Here is a 16,166-nt window from a genome sequence, read left to right on the forward strand (position 1 = left end):
TGGTGATGAAGTTGACTATCGTGGTCGAGGTGTATCTGTGTAAAGACATTTTGAGGTTGATAGACTGAGCGATCCCGGTACACCAAAAGACGAAAAATTAAGCAGACTCTTTTTCATATAAACAAAGATGCGTTAGATGGAGCCTTGGGAGGAAAAGGAAGTAAAAATATCTCAACAATCGGCCGGAGAGCATGGCGAAATGGGAGTACGGTTCTACCGTTTCGGTATCTAGGAGCTCGATTTTCGCCGAACACAAACCGGTTGGCGTCAAGTTGATGTTTATGTAGAAGAAGTGACAAAATCTATAATACACGAATATATGACGCAGAAATATCGCCCCAAAAAAAGTCCAACGCCAGACGTGGCTGTTTTTCCATGCCCGTCGTCCCAACCGATACGCCATAGCTTAATAGAGCAAGTAGAAAGAGAGTCGTCAGGATGTCGTGAACGCGCAGGCGTGGAGCGCAGTCACCGCTCGTCGCGCACATACTCACCTGCCACGCGCGCGCGCTCCATCTTGGCCACCACGCTCGGCATGTCTCTCTTGAGCCTGCCCAGTGCGTCGACAGCACCGCGGAACCGCTCCTCGACGCCCTCTTGCCTCTCCAGCGGCGGCAGAAGCAGCAGCAGCGCATCACCACCGTCCAGGGCGCGCCCCGTCGCGGCGGCATCCAGCGCGCCCTGCAGCTGCGCGTCGTCTCGCGTGGCCGCGTCGTCGAGCTGCGCGGCGACCTTGGCAGCCACGCCGGCCGGCACGGCGCGCTTCATGGCGGCGACTTGTTCGAGCAGCGCCTCCTCTTGCGAAACGAGCGCGGCGACGCGCGCGCGCTTCTCCGCGTCAAACGGCTCGTACGAGATGCTGGCCTCTTCCGAGGGCATGGGCGGAATAGAGGACTTGCGGCTGCCGGAGCGGGAGGGCTTGAAAAAATCGGCCGCGTTGGCGGGGAGGCCATTGATGGAGAGGTTGGGCACGGCGAGGGTAAATGTGCGGTCAATGTACTGGTGGGCGAGTTTTGTTAGTGTAGGAAGAGCCGGGGCGAAGGGAAGGGACAGGGAAGGAAGGGGAAATGTACAGAATCGACAATGGCTTCAATTTCGTTGCGCAGTTCGTCCTCGCCGCCGTTGCTCTGCGGGGGAAATGCGGCGTGCAGGTGCTCGGCGGCCGCGGCGCGCACGTTGGCAATGAGAAAGGCAAAGTCTTTGTGCGAGGCGAGCTCGATGCGGCGTGGGCCGCCGTCCTCGCCGTCGTCCATGAGCGGGGGAGAGGAGAGGCTATGGGGGAGTTGTGAGGATTCATGTAGTCATGTCGCAAATTGAGAGCTGGTTTCGTAAAGGGTTGGGGGAGCTAGGGTGGAGAGCAACTTTGTTTACTCTGCCAGCTCGGTCACTGGGTGAGACGCGATGGCGGGGCAGCCCTCGTAGTGGCGGCGCCGATCGCGAAAACGTGGAGGGGGAGATGGGACGAAGAAACGCAGTGAAACAAAAAGGGAAAAAAAGAAAAGGTTGTCAAGTCGCGTTGCAAAACATATAATCACACATGATTTCGAGGCAAAATGCCGAGTTCAAAACAAAGGGCCTGCATGATTATCTATGGAGAACAGGTACAGGTCTTTCATTGCCTTGACCAGCCGGATTCCGGGACCATCACGACCAGCTGGCCAGCCTGCTTCTCCCAGCCATAATGAGTAGACGGCAGCGATGGAGTGGTGGCTTTCCATTCCAACTATGAGATATGACTTCTGCGGATACACGCGCATGAGCTCCTTCGAAGAGCGGTGCTCTACCAGCCGTCGGTCTTGGATAATAAAATCCTAGCTAAGCTTTCTCACTGCTAACAAGCGTGTCAGTATCGGAGATTATGTCCTTGCATGCCGTTATGGCCGAAACAACATCTTTTGACTTCCGCGAGACGCTCCTGGCTCAAGCTGGCTAGGACTATCAGCGGCCGCCCAACGAGATACAGAAGAGACAACACTACCCGCTTGTAGGCTCATCGAGTACCATAAGAAGGATGTAGTGGAGTAGCAAGAGGATAGCGAGCTAGATGGTGGCGTATGTAGAGCCAATGGAAAAGTGAACCTAAACTGGGATCCCATGGCTCAGGCGTGTCACACAATCACTATTCTAAAGTCTACTGGCTATAATTCATAGTAGTATCACGGATACCCATTCTGCCAGGAAAGACCCACGCTAGGAGAAGATTGTAGGCGGGCGAGGAGGCGTGACTTTGTCTTTCAGAAAAGCTGTTCTGACGATGAGACATTACATCCCTGGGACCGCTTCTCCGCGATGCGTCTGGGCTTCGCCAGAGGAACATGACTTGGTCCTTGACCGATGCAAGATATTGGCTCCTTGCATTTGCAAGCTTCGGCTGTCTATCCCGGACTCAGGCAGGTCAAGAAACACAAGAGGCGTGATCGTCGCAGATATTGCGTCTGCGATCAGAATGGCTGAGTTCCTCGCTTCGAGGGTCAGATTGGAAAGACGTCTCTGCCATGACTCAATCAGCAACCGTTGATTGGACTTGCCGACTGGACGAGGGTTCTTCTGGTTGGTCTACCTTGAATCTTCCTTCTTGTATTGAGAACATGTTACATTGGCCACGCCTCCACGCCTTGTACGATGGCGGCAAAGTTACAGGTTTCTCATGATATTTTGCCATAAATAGCAGCTGTCTCGCATAGAAGAAGGATTCTGAATTCGTACAGTGCTCAGCAAGGCCATACAATCGATATTAGTCTAATTGCTCGGGAATTCAGATGAAGCTACACCAACACGAGAGATCGTCGGGGACTACCGCATTCTGTGTCACGGACGGTCATTGCATTGCAGATGTCGGTCACCTTGAAACAAACAAACAACTTCTTGACAGCTTTGCTAAATGGAAGCAGCAGCGACACCCTTGTTTCCACCATGGTCAGTCAATTCATGTGAAATCATGGATGGTCTAGTAGCTCAGCGGCTGAAGGTCGCTTCTCTGGCTCGTACACAATATATCTGCGATAATCGATCAAGAAGCGAGTCTGCCTCGTGCTTTGGGCAGCGCTTCCAAAGATCTCATACCACTCGTCGTTGTGTAGCACATCAAATGCACCGGCGCGGCGCGGATGAAGCGGACGCTTCTTGTCCTCGCGATATCTGCTGGCTTTACTCACAAGTCGTTCCGATACTTGTAGAACGCCTCCCGGTCTCGTCCCACGTCTCGTAGGGAAGGGTGCGCATCTGAGTGTCCGCGGTACTTGCACAGCTCATGCCCCTTGCTGCCATCCTCGATTTGGGCATGTGTGAACCGGCTCTCATGATGACGGGACAGTTCTGATTACGACAGCCCTAGAAAGCGCAGGAACAAGCGCCAAATGCTGACCTTTGGTCCCTTGCAAGGTGAGATTATGGAGAGGCAGGGCTGTTCTTGCTGCTGCTTCGCTGCCCTGCATGTAAATGCTATTCAATTTGTACCGATAAGATGGAGCAAGGTCCCCAGAATCTGAATGACTGTGATGCAGCTCTACGAGTAGCACCAGTGTACTTTGTTTGGGTAGGTGCACGTTCTTCATTCAAGGTATAAAGCGACAGGCAACACATGTTGCGCAATTCTTCATGAATGCATCAATTATAGACTGCTTTTGCATGACGCATGACGCATATTTGCGTCCTGTTGATCATCATGAAAGAGTCAAGCAAATTCAAGGGCCACTTCTAGGAGCTCTGGCTAAGACAGCTGCTAGGCGTGCAATGTTTGCGGACGCGAAAAGAGGCAGAGCCATTGTTGGGTGGAGGCTGTCCTTTGCTGGGAGTTGTGCATTAAATTTGGTGCTTGCTCATTGTTGTTTGGAGAGCGACAAGCGGATCCAGTCGCCCGCCTCAAGGCACGCTTTTGCTGCATCACAATGTGAAAGCCAGATGTTGCAATGCCACGCTTTCTCGAGACAAAGACGCGCTTCCTACAGTGTCGTTACAAGTCGTATCACCAGCATAGACGCTACATGCCATGGGCTGTTGCACCGGTTTTAAAGAAAGAAAAAAGTTCAATATGCTCCTGTCAATATCCTACACTCTTCAAACCTTTGAATGACTTCATAAATCTGCTCCATCACTCTGATATCACCACTTGGTAAAATGGGCTGCAGTTTACTCCATGGCGACCCCTCTCTTTGTACATGTCTCAGAATCGCGATACTATCCAAGACATGCTCGTGCCGCAAACAAAGCCGAGGCGCACGATGTGGAGGATCTGCAATATGTAATTGACGCGGACGCCGAGTTGCATGCAGCTGACGCCACATGTTGAAACCGGTTGGCTTTGGATGACCGCGGCGCGCGAAGCATCAATTCAGTATTTACGGGGGCGCACGGGTAAAAACCAAAGCAATCACGCTTGTTGGCTTTTGAACAACGAGTCCGACCAAGACTTGAAAATTTGTGCATAGATGGCGCCGCGGCGGGCGCAGAGCACAAATCGGCGAGTCATCAGACCCATGCTTCGAGACAAACTAGCCAAAAATCAGGGCGGCTAGAGGTTTTTGTCTAGATCCAAAAGGCGCGACCAGACAACGCCAGTTGTAGTATTAGTGGACCAAAATGTAATCCAACATTGTCACGTTTACCCGCGCGGGATATTCTCTTCTTGAACCTAGAACAAGTCCGAAGTGAGCAATGCCGTGCGACATGCTGGTCTTGGCGTGATGCTCCCGTCTAAAGTGCCATCTCATGGTCAATGTAGACGCTTGGTGCCACTTGTGGCATGGTGATTCTATTGACATCACAGATTTGTAGATCTGTCGCAGCCGAGGTAGCACACGACCGTGACAGCACCTGCTAGTATTATGAACCTTTTTGCTATTGTCACTTGTTTTCGACTTGCCTCTATCACTTCTTAGCCCCTCCTCTGTCATCATTTTAATTTGACTGAATAGAGAGAATGGCTCATGCTCCGATGGCCTAATAAACTCTATTTATGCCAAGTGCCGCCAGCAGCCGGCTGTCGGGGAAGACCCCTTCTGTCTGGTTTCCTCATGCGATCAACCCGAATCTTGAATCCAATTTCGGGCGATGATTGTTATGATTCTACACCACCACCGTCTTTAGCCTGTTTTCCTTTCTGTCTATTTTCTTTCTTATTTGATCAAAAAAAAAAAAGTTGAAGTTTCGCTGCAATTACACGTGGCCAGTCAGGATAATCCACTGTGGAGAGCGCCGACAAGCGCCATCGGAAGCCGAGATTTGATGGGGACGATGCATACATACGCGGTGCCGGACGATGGACGTAAATTGACAGGACTGGTCCGAGGGATAATCAGCGACTTATGTTTCAAGCCTAACAATGATGGTTAGGTTGAAACATGCGCTGACTTCCTTGTTTGCCTGTTAGAAGAGGGTGTACTGTGGGCTGTTCATGTGCCAGGTTGGCAGCATGCATCCGTGCCCAAACGTGTCGTGGGCCAGACGTCTCAGATTAACGCTGCCAGACTGCATCAGCATCCCTAATTTGCACGTCGCAGTTAAAAAGTATGTCACCGTAAGAAAATCTACGTCACATGATATGGGCAATGAAGTTATAAACAACATGAGTACCATTGGATATATTATAGTTGTTGCCCAACGGAAACACAACGCCGGACGCTCCCTCACCATGAGCGGTGATTATTCCAGGCCAGTAGGGCCAGTTCTGTAGTGTACGAAAGGGGAAGAAACAAAGGTAACAAACAAATTCCATCAACTCCCGGGTAATAAGGTCTAGGATACTGCGAGGGCGCGCGACATACGACAGCAGCCCTTGGAGCACCTTTCAAAGCAGCAGTGAGTGTAGTATCATGTCATCGAGGTCATGTCGTAAAAGCTCCCGTCCGACAGGTCACACTAAAAAAAACAAAAAAACAGGCCTCCGTGACGCCAGTAACCAGGCCGAATAAAAAAAAAAAGAAGTAAAAGCTTCATCAGAATAGAACAGCACACGCGAGCTGCGACATGCGTAAACAAATTACCCGTCGGGCAACAAGGCCGGCAGCATTCACAGTCGGGTATTTATTGGGGTAGCATATTACGCAGCTCTTCGTCGCTAAGGCGGATCTCATGGACCGGCTCTCGTCGATTCTCGAGGGGAACGTAGTCGCAGTCGAGGTACGAGGGGAGGAAGATTTCTATACACGGTCATCTATTAGCGGTGTGCGGAAGAAGCCGGGAGGCCAGGCGAATCCTACCGGGATTCCAGTCGAAACCCTGACTAGAGGAGAGGTAGGTAATCTGAAAGTTGTCAGCAAGGAAGTTCTGAGATGACAGTGGAAAGACGTACAAGACGGGGAGGACCATCAGGGTCACCGATGTTGATGACGGTCGTCTTCTCCATGGAGAGGGCGGAGCCTGCGGGTGTTAGCATACGACGCTATTGCGGGAGGTGTTTTCTAAAAGGAGGACAAAAAAAAAAAAAAAAAAAGAACGATGTAGGCAACAGCTGAGAACAGGCCGTAAGTAGTGAACAGATGGATATCAAAGACATACTCAGCAGGCTTGGTCGACGGCTGTGAAGGGCCTTGGTAGCCGATGACGGAGTGGATGTAGCGGATGACGGGGAGTCTGAGTAAGAGCTGTCTGAGGAGCTGGACAAGGCCTTGGGGTCACAGAGGCCATCGTTGCTGCGGCGTGTGGGAATGGTGATGGAGGACGACATTGTGGAAAGTTTGACGAGGGAAAAAGGTCAAGACAAGAAAAGAGTGTTTGCTCAAGAGTTGTTGAAGGTTGGGAGATGCTAGCACAAGAAACGGTGGTGTTGAGAGAGACAGGCAGAGAGACGAAGGCCCCGCAGTGACTGGTGTGACCAGGATCCCCTGTACAGTAGCTGTACGGCCCAAGACACGGACTGGGCCCAGGTGACGGCGGACGGGGGTAAAAGTGTACAAGTCGGTGCACGGTGGACGTGGAGATTGGAGCGTCGAGAATTAACTAACGAGGGGAACAGGAGAAGGTAAAGAGGCGGGTTTTCTGCCGGTGGACAGCAGGCAGAATGGAAATTTTGGAGTTGAAGGAGCAAGAGGAAGAGGACAGGATTCGAGGTGGGAGGGGATCTGAAGCTGCAAGTACCTTGCTTGGCCTGTTATGGAAAAACTCTTGGCCGCTTTTTGGTGGCTTGGTAGTTGGATTAAAAGCGGCGATGAGTTCTTTTCATTGAATAATATTTAAATAATGACTTGGAAATATTCACTGCCTAAATACTCACCTCGTAGAATAATAATACTGAAGGTGGCTTTCGGGTGACTTTCGTGGCCACAGGTCAAACGCGTCTGTGGCTGGTTGGCTTCAGCCATGCATGCAGTCTGAGGGCCAAGGGTGCTATAGAAGCGCTGAAATGCCTGCATGTATCCATCACGACCCGTCACTAACCAGGTTGTTTACCAGTCCCATCTACAACAGAGTATGGAGGTACCTCTCTGCCTCTGTGCGCCGTAATACTAGATTCCTAGCAAGTATCCGTAAATAGGTACTGATAGAAGCGTCACAAGGAGGAGCCGTTGAGGCCACTTCTGTTTTGACCCCACTGCTCATCAAGCCTCCGCGATTGAAAACAAAGTACCGAATCCGATGCTATTTATGGGAACTCGCAGCAAAGGGTACCTGCTCACTACCTAGGTACCTAATAGGTAGATACGACACATCCAACCCACTTGTCAACTACACTGATCGTGCGTGTAACCTTGATAGCGCTGCGCCCGCTGGCTGCCTGTTTGCATCCAATGTGGAGGCTTACCTACACGTAGATAAAGATCGACAGCATATTACATGGCGCATCGCCAGCTAGCGTCCGGCAAACACAGGCATCAATGCATCGCTTAGCTCGTACATCGTCTTGGGCATCGAAGTTCCAGCATCAAACTCACTTCTTCTGCGTATTCCCTCTTGGATGCAGATACATTGATACAGACCCCCAACCCCGCTTTCATCTAATATCTAATCTCCTTACTGCTCCACCTCTTACTAGCAATACTCAAAAAGTCAAATCACGTCACACGTCACTCCGATTACTCGATAAACGATCGCAACACCATGCGCTTTATACAGCAACCGCAATATTTTATCCTAAACTCGTCGGCTTCTCAATTCAATTGTTAACTTACCGCTCTAGTGTGCGCGATCTCACGCCGCAATATTCGTCTCTCACTTAACCGCCTCCAGCACCCCCCGCGCATTCAGCTGCTCGCCTTCCCCGGACCTCAGCTGTGCCGTCCTGTTGGCCATGCTCACGCTCAGCACCCCGATCCCCTGCCCGGCCAGCTCCGTGCTGTAGCGATTGCCGCCAGCCGGTACCTTTGCGAGGCCCAGCACCCTGCCGCTTTTTCCGCCGCCCCCGCCGCACCGTACAGGTCGACGTCGTCGCTTATGTGGCTCGTTGTCGACCAGTGGATGCCCGCCTTGGCCGCCAGCGCCTGACCCATGGTCACGACACGCGGGGTGCTACCGCTCCGCTTGTACGTGTCCAGCAAGTCGTCGGTCGCGTTGAATAGCCCGTAATGGCGGAGCAGCTCCGTCGCTAAATAGCCTTTGTGGCCATCGCCCTTGCACTGGCCCAGCAGGCTGACGAGGTGCTCGCTCGTGCAACTGGCGGCGGCGATGGGACGCTGATTCCACTTGCTGGAAAGCGTCAGGCCGCCAAAATCGTGATCCACGGCCAAGAGCAGCTGCGTGTCGGCACCGGTAACGACATGATCCTTGATATGTGCTATGACTTGGTCATACATGAGGATATTACCAACCTTGCCGCGACGTCATCAGAGTGTGCGGCGTGGCTGATGCGGGACGCCTCAATTACATGGAAATAGTCCTGCTGCGAGCCCGCGGACGGAGCCTCCAGCTAGGCCAGCGCGGCTCTGGTCATGTCCAGCGATGGCTCCTTGTTCTCGTCGCGGTCCAGCTTGTACGCCATCTGGCTGCCCCCGACAGATCCAGAGAAGTCAACGGAATACAATCCTACACAGCAGCTCCGCCCAAGATTACGCGGTCCGCCACGTACGTGCAGCCCTTGTCCTTTCTCCACGCCGCCACTGTACGTGGTCCGTGGGCTTCCCGCCGTCCTTAGGGATATTGCCAGCGTTCGCCGCCGAGAATCGAATTAGGGTATGCGACAAAAGAGTGCGTGCAGCCAATATGTTGCGCGGCAAACTTGATTTCCGGGTTGCAATTCAGCACCTGCGCGCAGTACTACGCTGGCGTGGCGTGCGTGATGTGTGACGTCGCAATTTGGCACGTCTCGAAGCCACCGTAGTGGGCGGACTCCGGCACAGAAGCAACAGGCTGATCAGCTTCATTGACGGCAATGACAACAGGCTGTCAGCTTTGGCGCTCGGGCAGCTCTAGTGTGCAGGTTGCATGCCTCCGTTGTAAAACTTAACACCGCATACCAAAGCCGTAGTGGATGCGTCAGAGTCGGTACCGATGTTGTCATTGGCCTGTGTGCAAACCATACCGATAACCAGTCTATTTTCAGTGTCGCGTGATTGTCATGCATGCCTTCTCAAACGCAACATCTCGTCGGCGCTGAACTGTGCCGAATTGGGCTTGCCCGCGTCCTTTTGCGACACCGATTCGTAGCCGTTCAGCAAGACGTAGATAGAGCTCCCTGCCCGTGGCACTTACGTGGCGTCGCCGAAAGAGCCGAGTATCATCAGCGCTCTCGCCACAACGACGGGAGAGAGACTGTGCATCATGTTGGGCGTAGAATTTGCAAGCGTCATGTATTACTATGTGTCCAATGAATTGCAGACATCTGGCGGAGGCGGAGAGGGGGAGTAGACAACAGCTTTGTAGCCCTCATGTATTTCTCCCCAGATCGTCATTGAGGGTCTTCTCGTTTCAGCAAGCTCTAGCGAGCCAAGACGCTCTACAAGCCGCGTCAAATGGAGTAAGTTGCTCCAGGTCGTGCATTGGAGACAAACGGCAGTTCCACCTCGTTAGCGAAACAGGCACAATGCGGATATCACGGGGTGATGAGCGAGCCTTTTTCGCCTTTTCCATGCAGGTCGACAACTTGACGGTGATAAGGGAGAAAAGGCTTTTGAGCGGGCCAGAGTGAAGATGAAACCCGCGAGGACGAGAGGTACATGGGCTATGATATGGATGGATAGAAGGTTCATATTGAGGGCATGGCACGGTATCTTGAATACGTGTCGTCTTGGTCGTGGTGAGCTGTAGAGACAGGATCGCCAGCCGTTGGTAGCTTGGCTCGTGAAGTGATGGAAAATGGCCACGAGTTGGCACGTTCTAGCTCTGCAAGAATCATTATAATCCCTGGATCACTCAACGAACCGAATTCCAGACTGGGCTTCTTCGAAAAAACAGACCCGCGAAAGATACACCTTACATAAAAAGGGCTGTCAAATACGTCTAAACTTGCAGATACTTTAATGACTCTTAATGACTTATGCGAAGCCGCGCAACAAATTGTAGTTGGGCAGCTCGGAAATGCGTTGAGACAATCGAATTGTTCCAACTTCAACCAATAATTCGTTTCCGAATCCACGAATTGCCGGCCTCGGATGACCTAGCTGCGGATTAATCGAGATTAAAACTATAAAATACAGAATGCAAAAAGAAGCCGCCCTGAAGTGTCGCTCAATAAAGCACATCACAGGAAAGAAGGGGTTGATGCAATACGAAGTTGCGAGTACAGGAGGGTGCGATGCCGCCTTCAGGATGCTGATTTACAAAAGTCCCAGATCGAAACTGCGGTGATGAAAACGTGGATATAGCAGAGGATGGATAAAAGGAAGAGAAAAGTGATGAGCAAGACAGTGAGAACCCAGTTTCTCGCTGGCCAGCGACATTTGATAATTCGGGGCGGTTCTTTTTCAGTTCAAAGATTACTCTGCCTCGTTGCAACAAGCCTGAGAAGCCAATGAAGGCAGGAGCCAATCTTGATGCAATTGCCGGAGACCTAGCGGCGGTAGTACAAAGTATGAGTGTGTGGTGGGATCCGGGATGAGGTTGACAATGCGTCAAGGCGGATGCCTGAGCGTCCAGCGCGTCCTTATAGTGGTCGGCTGGCCTGATGCTGCTTTTCAGATGCCTCCTCATCAGCAGAAACAAGGCGCAGTCGTCAAAGCAGACCACTACGGCTGCGACCGACTTTGGGCATCTAGAGATTGTATTTGTATCTCGCCTTAGCCTCCTCCGCCGCGTTTCTGAAAGTAGCCAAAAAGCAAGAGTAGTTCCTATCTTTTAACCCCTTATTGAATATCTCAGACACCTCAAAGTGTTCTAATCTCCTGTGGGTCCGACTATCAATTTCATTTGTCCAATATAGAATGCGTACTTTAAAGCGTTATGCTATCCAAACGCGCTGCTGGAGAAATAGTCCATGCCATATCATTGCCTCCTTGGATAAGGTCTCACTGTTGCATTGCAATCGATTTTACTCCTTAACCCTAGACGCCGCCTTCACGCGTCTTCCTTCTGTGCCTGCCACCACCTACTTGCAATAGAATGGTGGGGATGACGCTCACGCCCATGAGCAGGGCAACGGCCACGCCTGCGCTTCTTCCGCCCAGCGCCGTGAACATTTGCGGGAACCTATACTTCAACGTGAATACGCGAGGATGAGATGCGATTTAAAAAATGGGGCACATACCAGAACGGACCAAGAAATCCCCAGATTTGCCGCATAAACGTGATGAAGACACCCACGCTTGCCGCATCTTCGGGGTAGCAGTCGACGGCGTAATTCACCAGCACCGTCGTCACGACCTGGTTTCCCGCAGCAGCGATGCCCGCGCCTATGACGGGGCTCACATTGTACACGCGCAGCTGCGCGCTCATGACGAGAAATACGACGATGCCGCATATGGACCACGTGTACCCCACGTGGCTCAGCCACAGCCGGCGCTCCGGTGGCGGTGGCCCAGCGGCAGACCCTCGCGCCATCCACCACGGCGTTACAACAGTGGCGAGACCTTCGCCGACGAGACTGCCGGTAATGAGCGCAAGGAACTGAAGCCCAAGCGTCTGTGCACCAAAGGAAAATTTTTCGGCAAAGAGCTGCGGGATCTCGACCGTCGTGACGACATTGCAGAAGAGAAAGGTCATGGCGTAGGAAGCGGCGGGGACGGCGACATGCCAGCGCACGGCGTAGACGAACGGATGAACAATCTCGAGCGCAGAGAACGGCGTCGGGTCGATGCGGCGAATAGCCAAACGACTCGGAACAGGCGTAAATTCGTCGCCGCGACCGCGAATATATCTAGTTTCGGATCCAAAAGCCAGGTACAACACGAATTGGACAAGATTAGTCTGTACGAATTAGCACGTCTACCACTTGACCCTCTTGATGACAGACTAACAATGGCAAGCGACCAGAATATCCAATCGTATGCTACTCTCTCGACCGCGAAACCAAAGAGAAAAGGCGCGAGCGGCACACCGATGGTGAACGTGAGTGTCCAAACGCCCATGTAGCGCGCGCGCTCCCTGGCAAAGAACATTTCCTGGACTGTGCCGCTGCCGAGCGCCGCGGCGGGCGAGATGAAGAAGGCACCGAGGGCGCGGCATGCGGCCAGCTGGCTGTAGGTGGCGCTGCGGGCACTGCCGACATTGCTGGCGACGCTGCCGAGCAGGCAGAGAATGAAGATAGGTAGGCGGCCATAGCGTCGGGCGAACGGATTCCAGACGAACGGCGCAACGCCGAGGATGGCAATCTGCAGCGACGTCATGTACGAGGCCGCCTGGATTGTCACGCCCAGGCGGTCGGCAATGTCCTTGAAGGCGGGTATGACAGAGGACGCGGTGAAGGAACAGATGCCCGAGTTAAGGGCCACAAGGGCGAGATTGATGATTTTCTGGGCGGATGTGTGTCAGCTTATGAACATGGTTCAGGCAGTGAGGTAGGTAGCCTCATTCATACCTTGCCCAGAGGCCAGTTGAGAGGGTCTGCTGGCGTGGGATCGGGCAACGGCTCAAGATTGACGGTGCCATACCGATCGAGGAGAAACTTGGCGTGCGCGGCGGAGAGATTCCCGTTATCCCCCCCAAACTCCCTTATATGCGTTTCTGTGTGCTGAGTTTCTTCCGATTTAGTGACATTTTGCAATGCAAGGTCCGTCATTCTTGTCAAGATGAATAAATCAAGATAGCCAAGCAGGATTGCGGACAAACTCTTGTGAAGGAAAAGGGCATCACGAAAGATACCGCGCCTCAAAGCGACAATGCGGTCTGAAGGCTTATTTATGATGTCGCTTGCCGCCCCTCCCCCCCCCCCCTCCGCCCCCGGGAGATCCCAGGTTTCCCCACGGAACGATTGTGTGGTAACATCGGGGGCGGGTCGATTCAACGATTTACCAGCACATGAGTAAGATGGCATCTGCAATTGGCTTTTCGCACCCGGGCATCCCACGGCTTCCAAGCGGGCGCTGGACGACTCAACTGTCTACGGCGTAGCCCCCGGCTAGGGGGTTAACGTCATTGTTCGGCATCTAAAACGGTACTTGTCGAGTGTCATGAATTTGTCTTGTGCTGGCAAATAAAGACAAGTCGCAAAGTCGCAAACGGGCAGTACGCGTCATTACTAAGCTGGACGCGTAGCTCTGTAACCTGTGTGGAAGGGTTCAAGTTGATAACCGTTTCAGAGTCCCGTCACAGTTGCGAGGTCTGAGTGGATAAGCGTGCAGGCAAGAACTACGCTTGTGCAGCGACCACCAATCAAATAAGCGAAGTCTGTGGCAAGTGAAGGCCTACTTTTACTGTTATTACAGAACCAGCAATATCAGATGTCAAAGAATATGAATGATTGCCGTGAAAAGCCGTTGCCTCTACCTGCGGCCAGGTACTGCTATCCACGCCGTTGCACGTGACCTTCTTAGTCATCCCAGGTTGCCGCGACGCTGCGTAGCTCTTGAATGGCCTAGCCAGAGAGCTAACTCTAGGAGAAGCAATCGCTCGTCTCGCCATCACCAATCATTTACAATCGACGAAGTGTTGCACCAGCGCCGTGCTGCAAGCTGAACGAAAATTTCAATCAATCATCTTCGACGAGAAAACCTAGTCGAAAAACCTGCAAGCCGCCGCGAGCCACTTGTCATGATGGGCGACGTCGCAGTCGAGAGCCCTGCCACTCACGCGCCAGCTCATAAAAAGGCAGCGCCGTCGATAATCCCGACCATAGACCATTTCGAGGGTCTGTCGGCAGAGGGAGGAGACGATTACGCCACATTGAAGAAGCTTCAGCGACAATTAGAGTACGTCGCCTGCTTGTCGCCGTCGAGGCGGTTCGAGGTGGCAACACGCTGACATGGCGCAGATACATTCAACTACAGGAAGAGTATATCAAGGATGAGCAAAGGTTTGTTCCGCTGCGCCATTGTGCGATATACACATCTGATCACCGTGCAGGAGCCTAAAGCGCGAGCTTGTCCGCGCCCAGGAGGAGATTAAGAGGATCCAGAGCGTGCCGCTGGTTATCGGCCAGTTCATGGAGGCCATCGACCAAAAGTAAGCTTGCGGCGTCAGTATTCCCGAAAAGAATCTGCTAACAAACCAGTACCGGTATCGTGCAGTCTAGCACCGGCAACAACTATGTCGTTCGCATCCTCTCAACCCTCGACCGCGAACAGCTCAAGCCCTCATCGTCGGTCGCTCTTCACAGACACTCTAACGCGCTTGTCGACATCCTCCCGCCCGAGGCCGACTCGTCGATTGCTATGCTGGGTGCCGACGAGAAGCCCGATGTGACGTATGCCGACGTGGGCGGTCTCGACATGCAAAAGCAGGAGATTCGCGAGGCTGTCGAGCTGCCCCTGACGCACTTTGATCTGTACAAACAAATCGGCATCGACCCACCGCGCGGCGTGCTGCTATACGGCCCGCCTGGCACTGGCAAGACCATGCTGGTTAAGGCCGTTGCTAACTCGACGACGGCGAGCTTCATCCGCGTTGTCGGTTCTGAGTTTGTGCAGAAATACCTTGGCGAGGGCCCGCGCATGGTCCGCGACGTGTTTCGCATGGCCCGTGAGAACTCGCCCTCCATCATCTTCATTGATGAAATTGACGCCATCGCCACGAAGCGCTTCGACGCCCAGACAGGCGCTGACCGCGAGGTGCAGCGCATTCTGCTCGAGCTGCTCAACCAGATGGACGGCTTCGACCAGACGTCCAACGTCAAGGTCATCATGGCCACAAACCGCGCCGACACGCTCGACCCAGCCTTGCTACGCCCCGGCCGTCTCGACCGCAAGATTGAGTTTCCTTCGCTGCGTGACCGCCGCGAGCGCCGCCTCATTTTCTCCACGATTGCCGGCAAGATGAGCCTCGCGCCCGAGGTCGATCTCGACAGCCTCATTGTGCGCAACGACCCACTGTCGGGCGCCATTATCGCGGCCATTATGCAGGAGGCGGGGCTGCGCGCCGTCCGCAAAAACCGCTACAACATTATCCAGAGCGATCTCGAGGACGCGTACTCGAGTCAGGTCAAGGGCACGAGCGAGGACAACAAGTTTGACTTTTACAAATAAGCGTGTACGATTGGGGGTTTGGAGGTGGATGGTCATGGGGTTTGTATTCATATGGGGCTAGTATCGAATCAACATCTAAAAGATTTCATGGCAGACGTCATCTCGTGAATGGTATCTCTAGTGGCCCACGTACATGTCCATTCGAAAATCTGTGACCGGGTGCGCAGAGACAGCCGCGGCCATGTTGCCTCGAAATACCGTCGTCGACGGCAACCTCGTGCCGAGCAATGATGAAAGCCTGGAAAAATCGTTCAGGCCCGAACAAGAGACGAGCTGCCACACACAAGATGGCAAACGAATGCTGCTTGCCCATCACAACGTGCACCTCGCGGTCTCCGCGCGCCCCCCACCCCTTCTGTTCAGGCTTGCCTTTCGGGAAAGTTGCAATGGGGGGGAACGAAACATTTTACTGGAAAACTTTTTTTTTGGGGGGGGGGGGTCTACTATCGCCCCTTGCTTTGCGTTCAAGGAGGAGAGGAGATGGAAGAAGAAGAAGAAGAAAAAACTTGAAAAGTCTAGAATCTAATTGGGGGATCAAAGCTTTTCCCTTGTTTTCTCTGAATGAGCCCACAAGGCTGGAACTCTGTACCAGAGATTGAGTAACCTGTCAGATTCCCAGCAGCCATAAAGAGAGAGAGAGAGAGAGAGAGAGAGAGAGAGAGAGTAGATGTGTGTGTGTACGAA

At 52.9% G+C, this 16,166-nt stretch overlaps 6 protein-coding genes across 6 annotated transcripts; 1 reads left to right on the forward strand and 5 right to left on the reverse strand.

Annotated features, from left to right (window-relative positions):
* Window positions 1–468: 468 nt before the first annotated feature.
* On the reverse strand, window positions 469–1,757 carry BBA_04892 (kinetochore protein mis14; the record flags this gene model as incomplete). Its single annotated transcript, XM_008599989.1, has 3 exons — window positions 469–999; window positions 1,074–1,272; window positions 1,606–1,757. 3 exons carry the CDS (start codon window positions 1,755–1,757, stop codon window positions 469–471), a joined length of 882 nt encoding a protein of 293 aa, XP_008598211.1.
* Window positions 1,758–2,936: 1,179 nt separating this feature from the next.
* BBA_04893 (uncharacterized protein) lies at window positions 2,937–3,300 on the reverse strand (the record flags this gene model as incomplete). The annotated part of the gene is made up of 2 exons (XM_008599990.1): window positions 2,937–3,138; window positions 3,200–3,300. 2 exons carry the CDS (start codon window positions 3,298–3,300, stop codon window positions 2,937–2,939), a joined length of 303 nt encoding a protein of 100 aa, XP_008598212.1.
* Window positions 3,301–6,021: 2,721 nt separating this feature from the next.
* BBA_04894 (uncharacterized protein) lies at window positions 6,022–6,664 on the reverse strand (the record flags this gene model as incomplete). Its single annotated transcript, XM_008599991.1, has 4 exons — window positions 6,022–6,137; window positions 6,198–6,240; window positions 6,290–6,357; window positions 6,496–6,664. The coding sequence occupies 4 exons, from the start codon at window positions 6,662–6,664 to the stop codon at window positions 6,022–6,024; spliced, it is 396 nt and encodes a 131-aa protein (XP_008598213.1).
* A 1,485-nt stretch (window positions 6,665–8,149) lies between these two features.
* Window positions 8,150–8,726, reverse strand: BBA_04895 (alkaline phosphatase; the record flags this gene model as incomplete). Its single annotated transcript, XM_008599992.1, has 2 exons — window positions 8,150–8,295; window positions 8,345–8,726. 2 exons carry the CDS (start codon window positions 8,724–8,726, stop codon window positions 8,150–8,152), a joined length of 528 nt encoding a protein of 175 aa, XP_008598214.1.
* Window positions 8,727–11,144: 2,418 nt separating this feature from the next.
* On the reverse strand, window positions 11,145–13,081 carry BBA_04896 (MFS multidrug transporter; the record flags this gene model as incomplete). Its single annotated transcript, XM_008599993.1, has 5 exons — window positions 11,145–11,165; window positions 11,457–11,553; window positions 11,612–12,270; window positions 12,321–12,815; window positions 12,881–13,081. 5 exons carry the CDS (start codon window positions 13,079–13,081, stop codon window positions 11,145–11,147), a joined length of 1,473 nt encoding a protein of 490 aa, XP_008598215.1.
* Window positions 13,082–14,055: 974 nt separating this feature from the next.
* On the forward strand, window positions 14,056–15,482 carry BBA_04897 (26S proteasome subunit P45 family protein; the record flags this gene model as incomplete). Its single annotated transcript, XM_008599994.1, has 4 exons — window positions 14,056–14,210; window positions 14,273–14,314; window positions 14,365–14,463; window positions 14,513–15,482. 4 exons carry the CDS (start codon window positions 14,056–14,058, stop codon window positions 15,480–15,482), a joined length of 1,266 nt encoding a protein of 421 aa, XP_008598216.1.
* Between the last annotated feature and the right edge of the window lie 684 nt (window positions 15,483–16,166).

The sequence above is a fragment of the Beauveria bassiana genome (assembly GCF_000280675.1).
Source record: "Beauveria bassiana ARSEF 2860 unplaced genomic scaffold BBA_S00011, whole genome shotgun sequence".
NCBI classification, from domain to species: Eukaryota; Fungi; Ascomycota; class Sordariomycetes; order Hypocreales; family Cordycipitaceae; genus Beauveria; species Beauveria bassiana.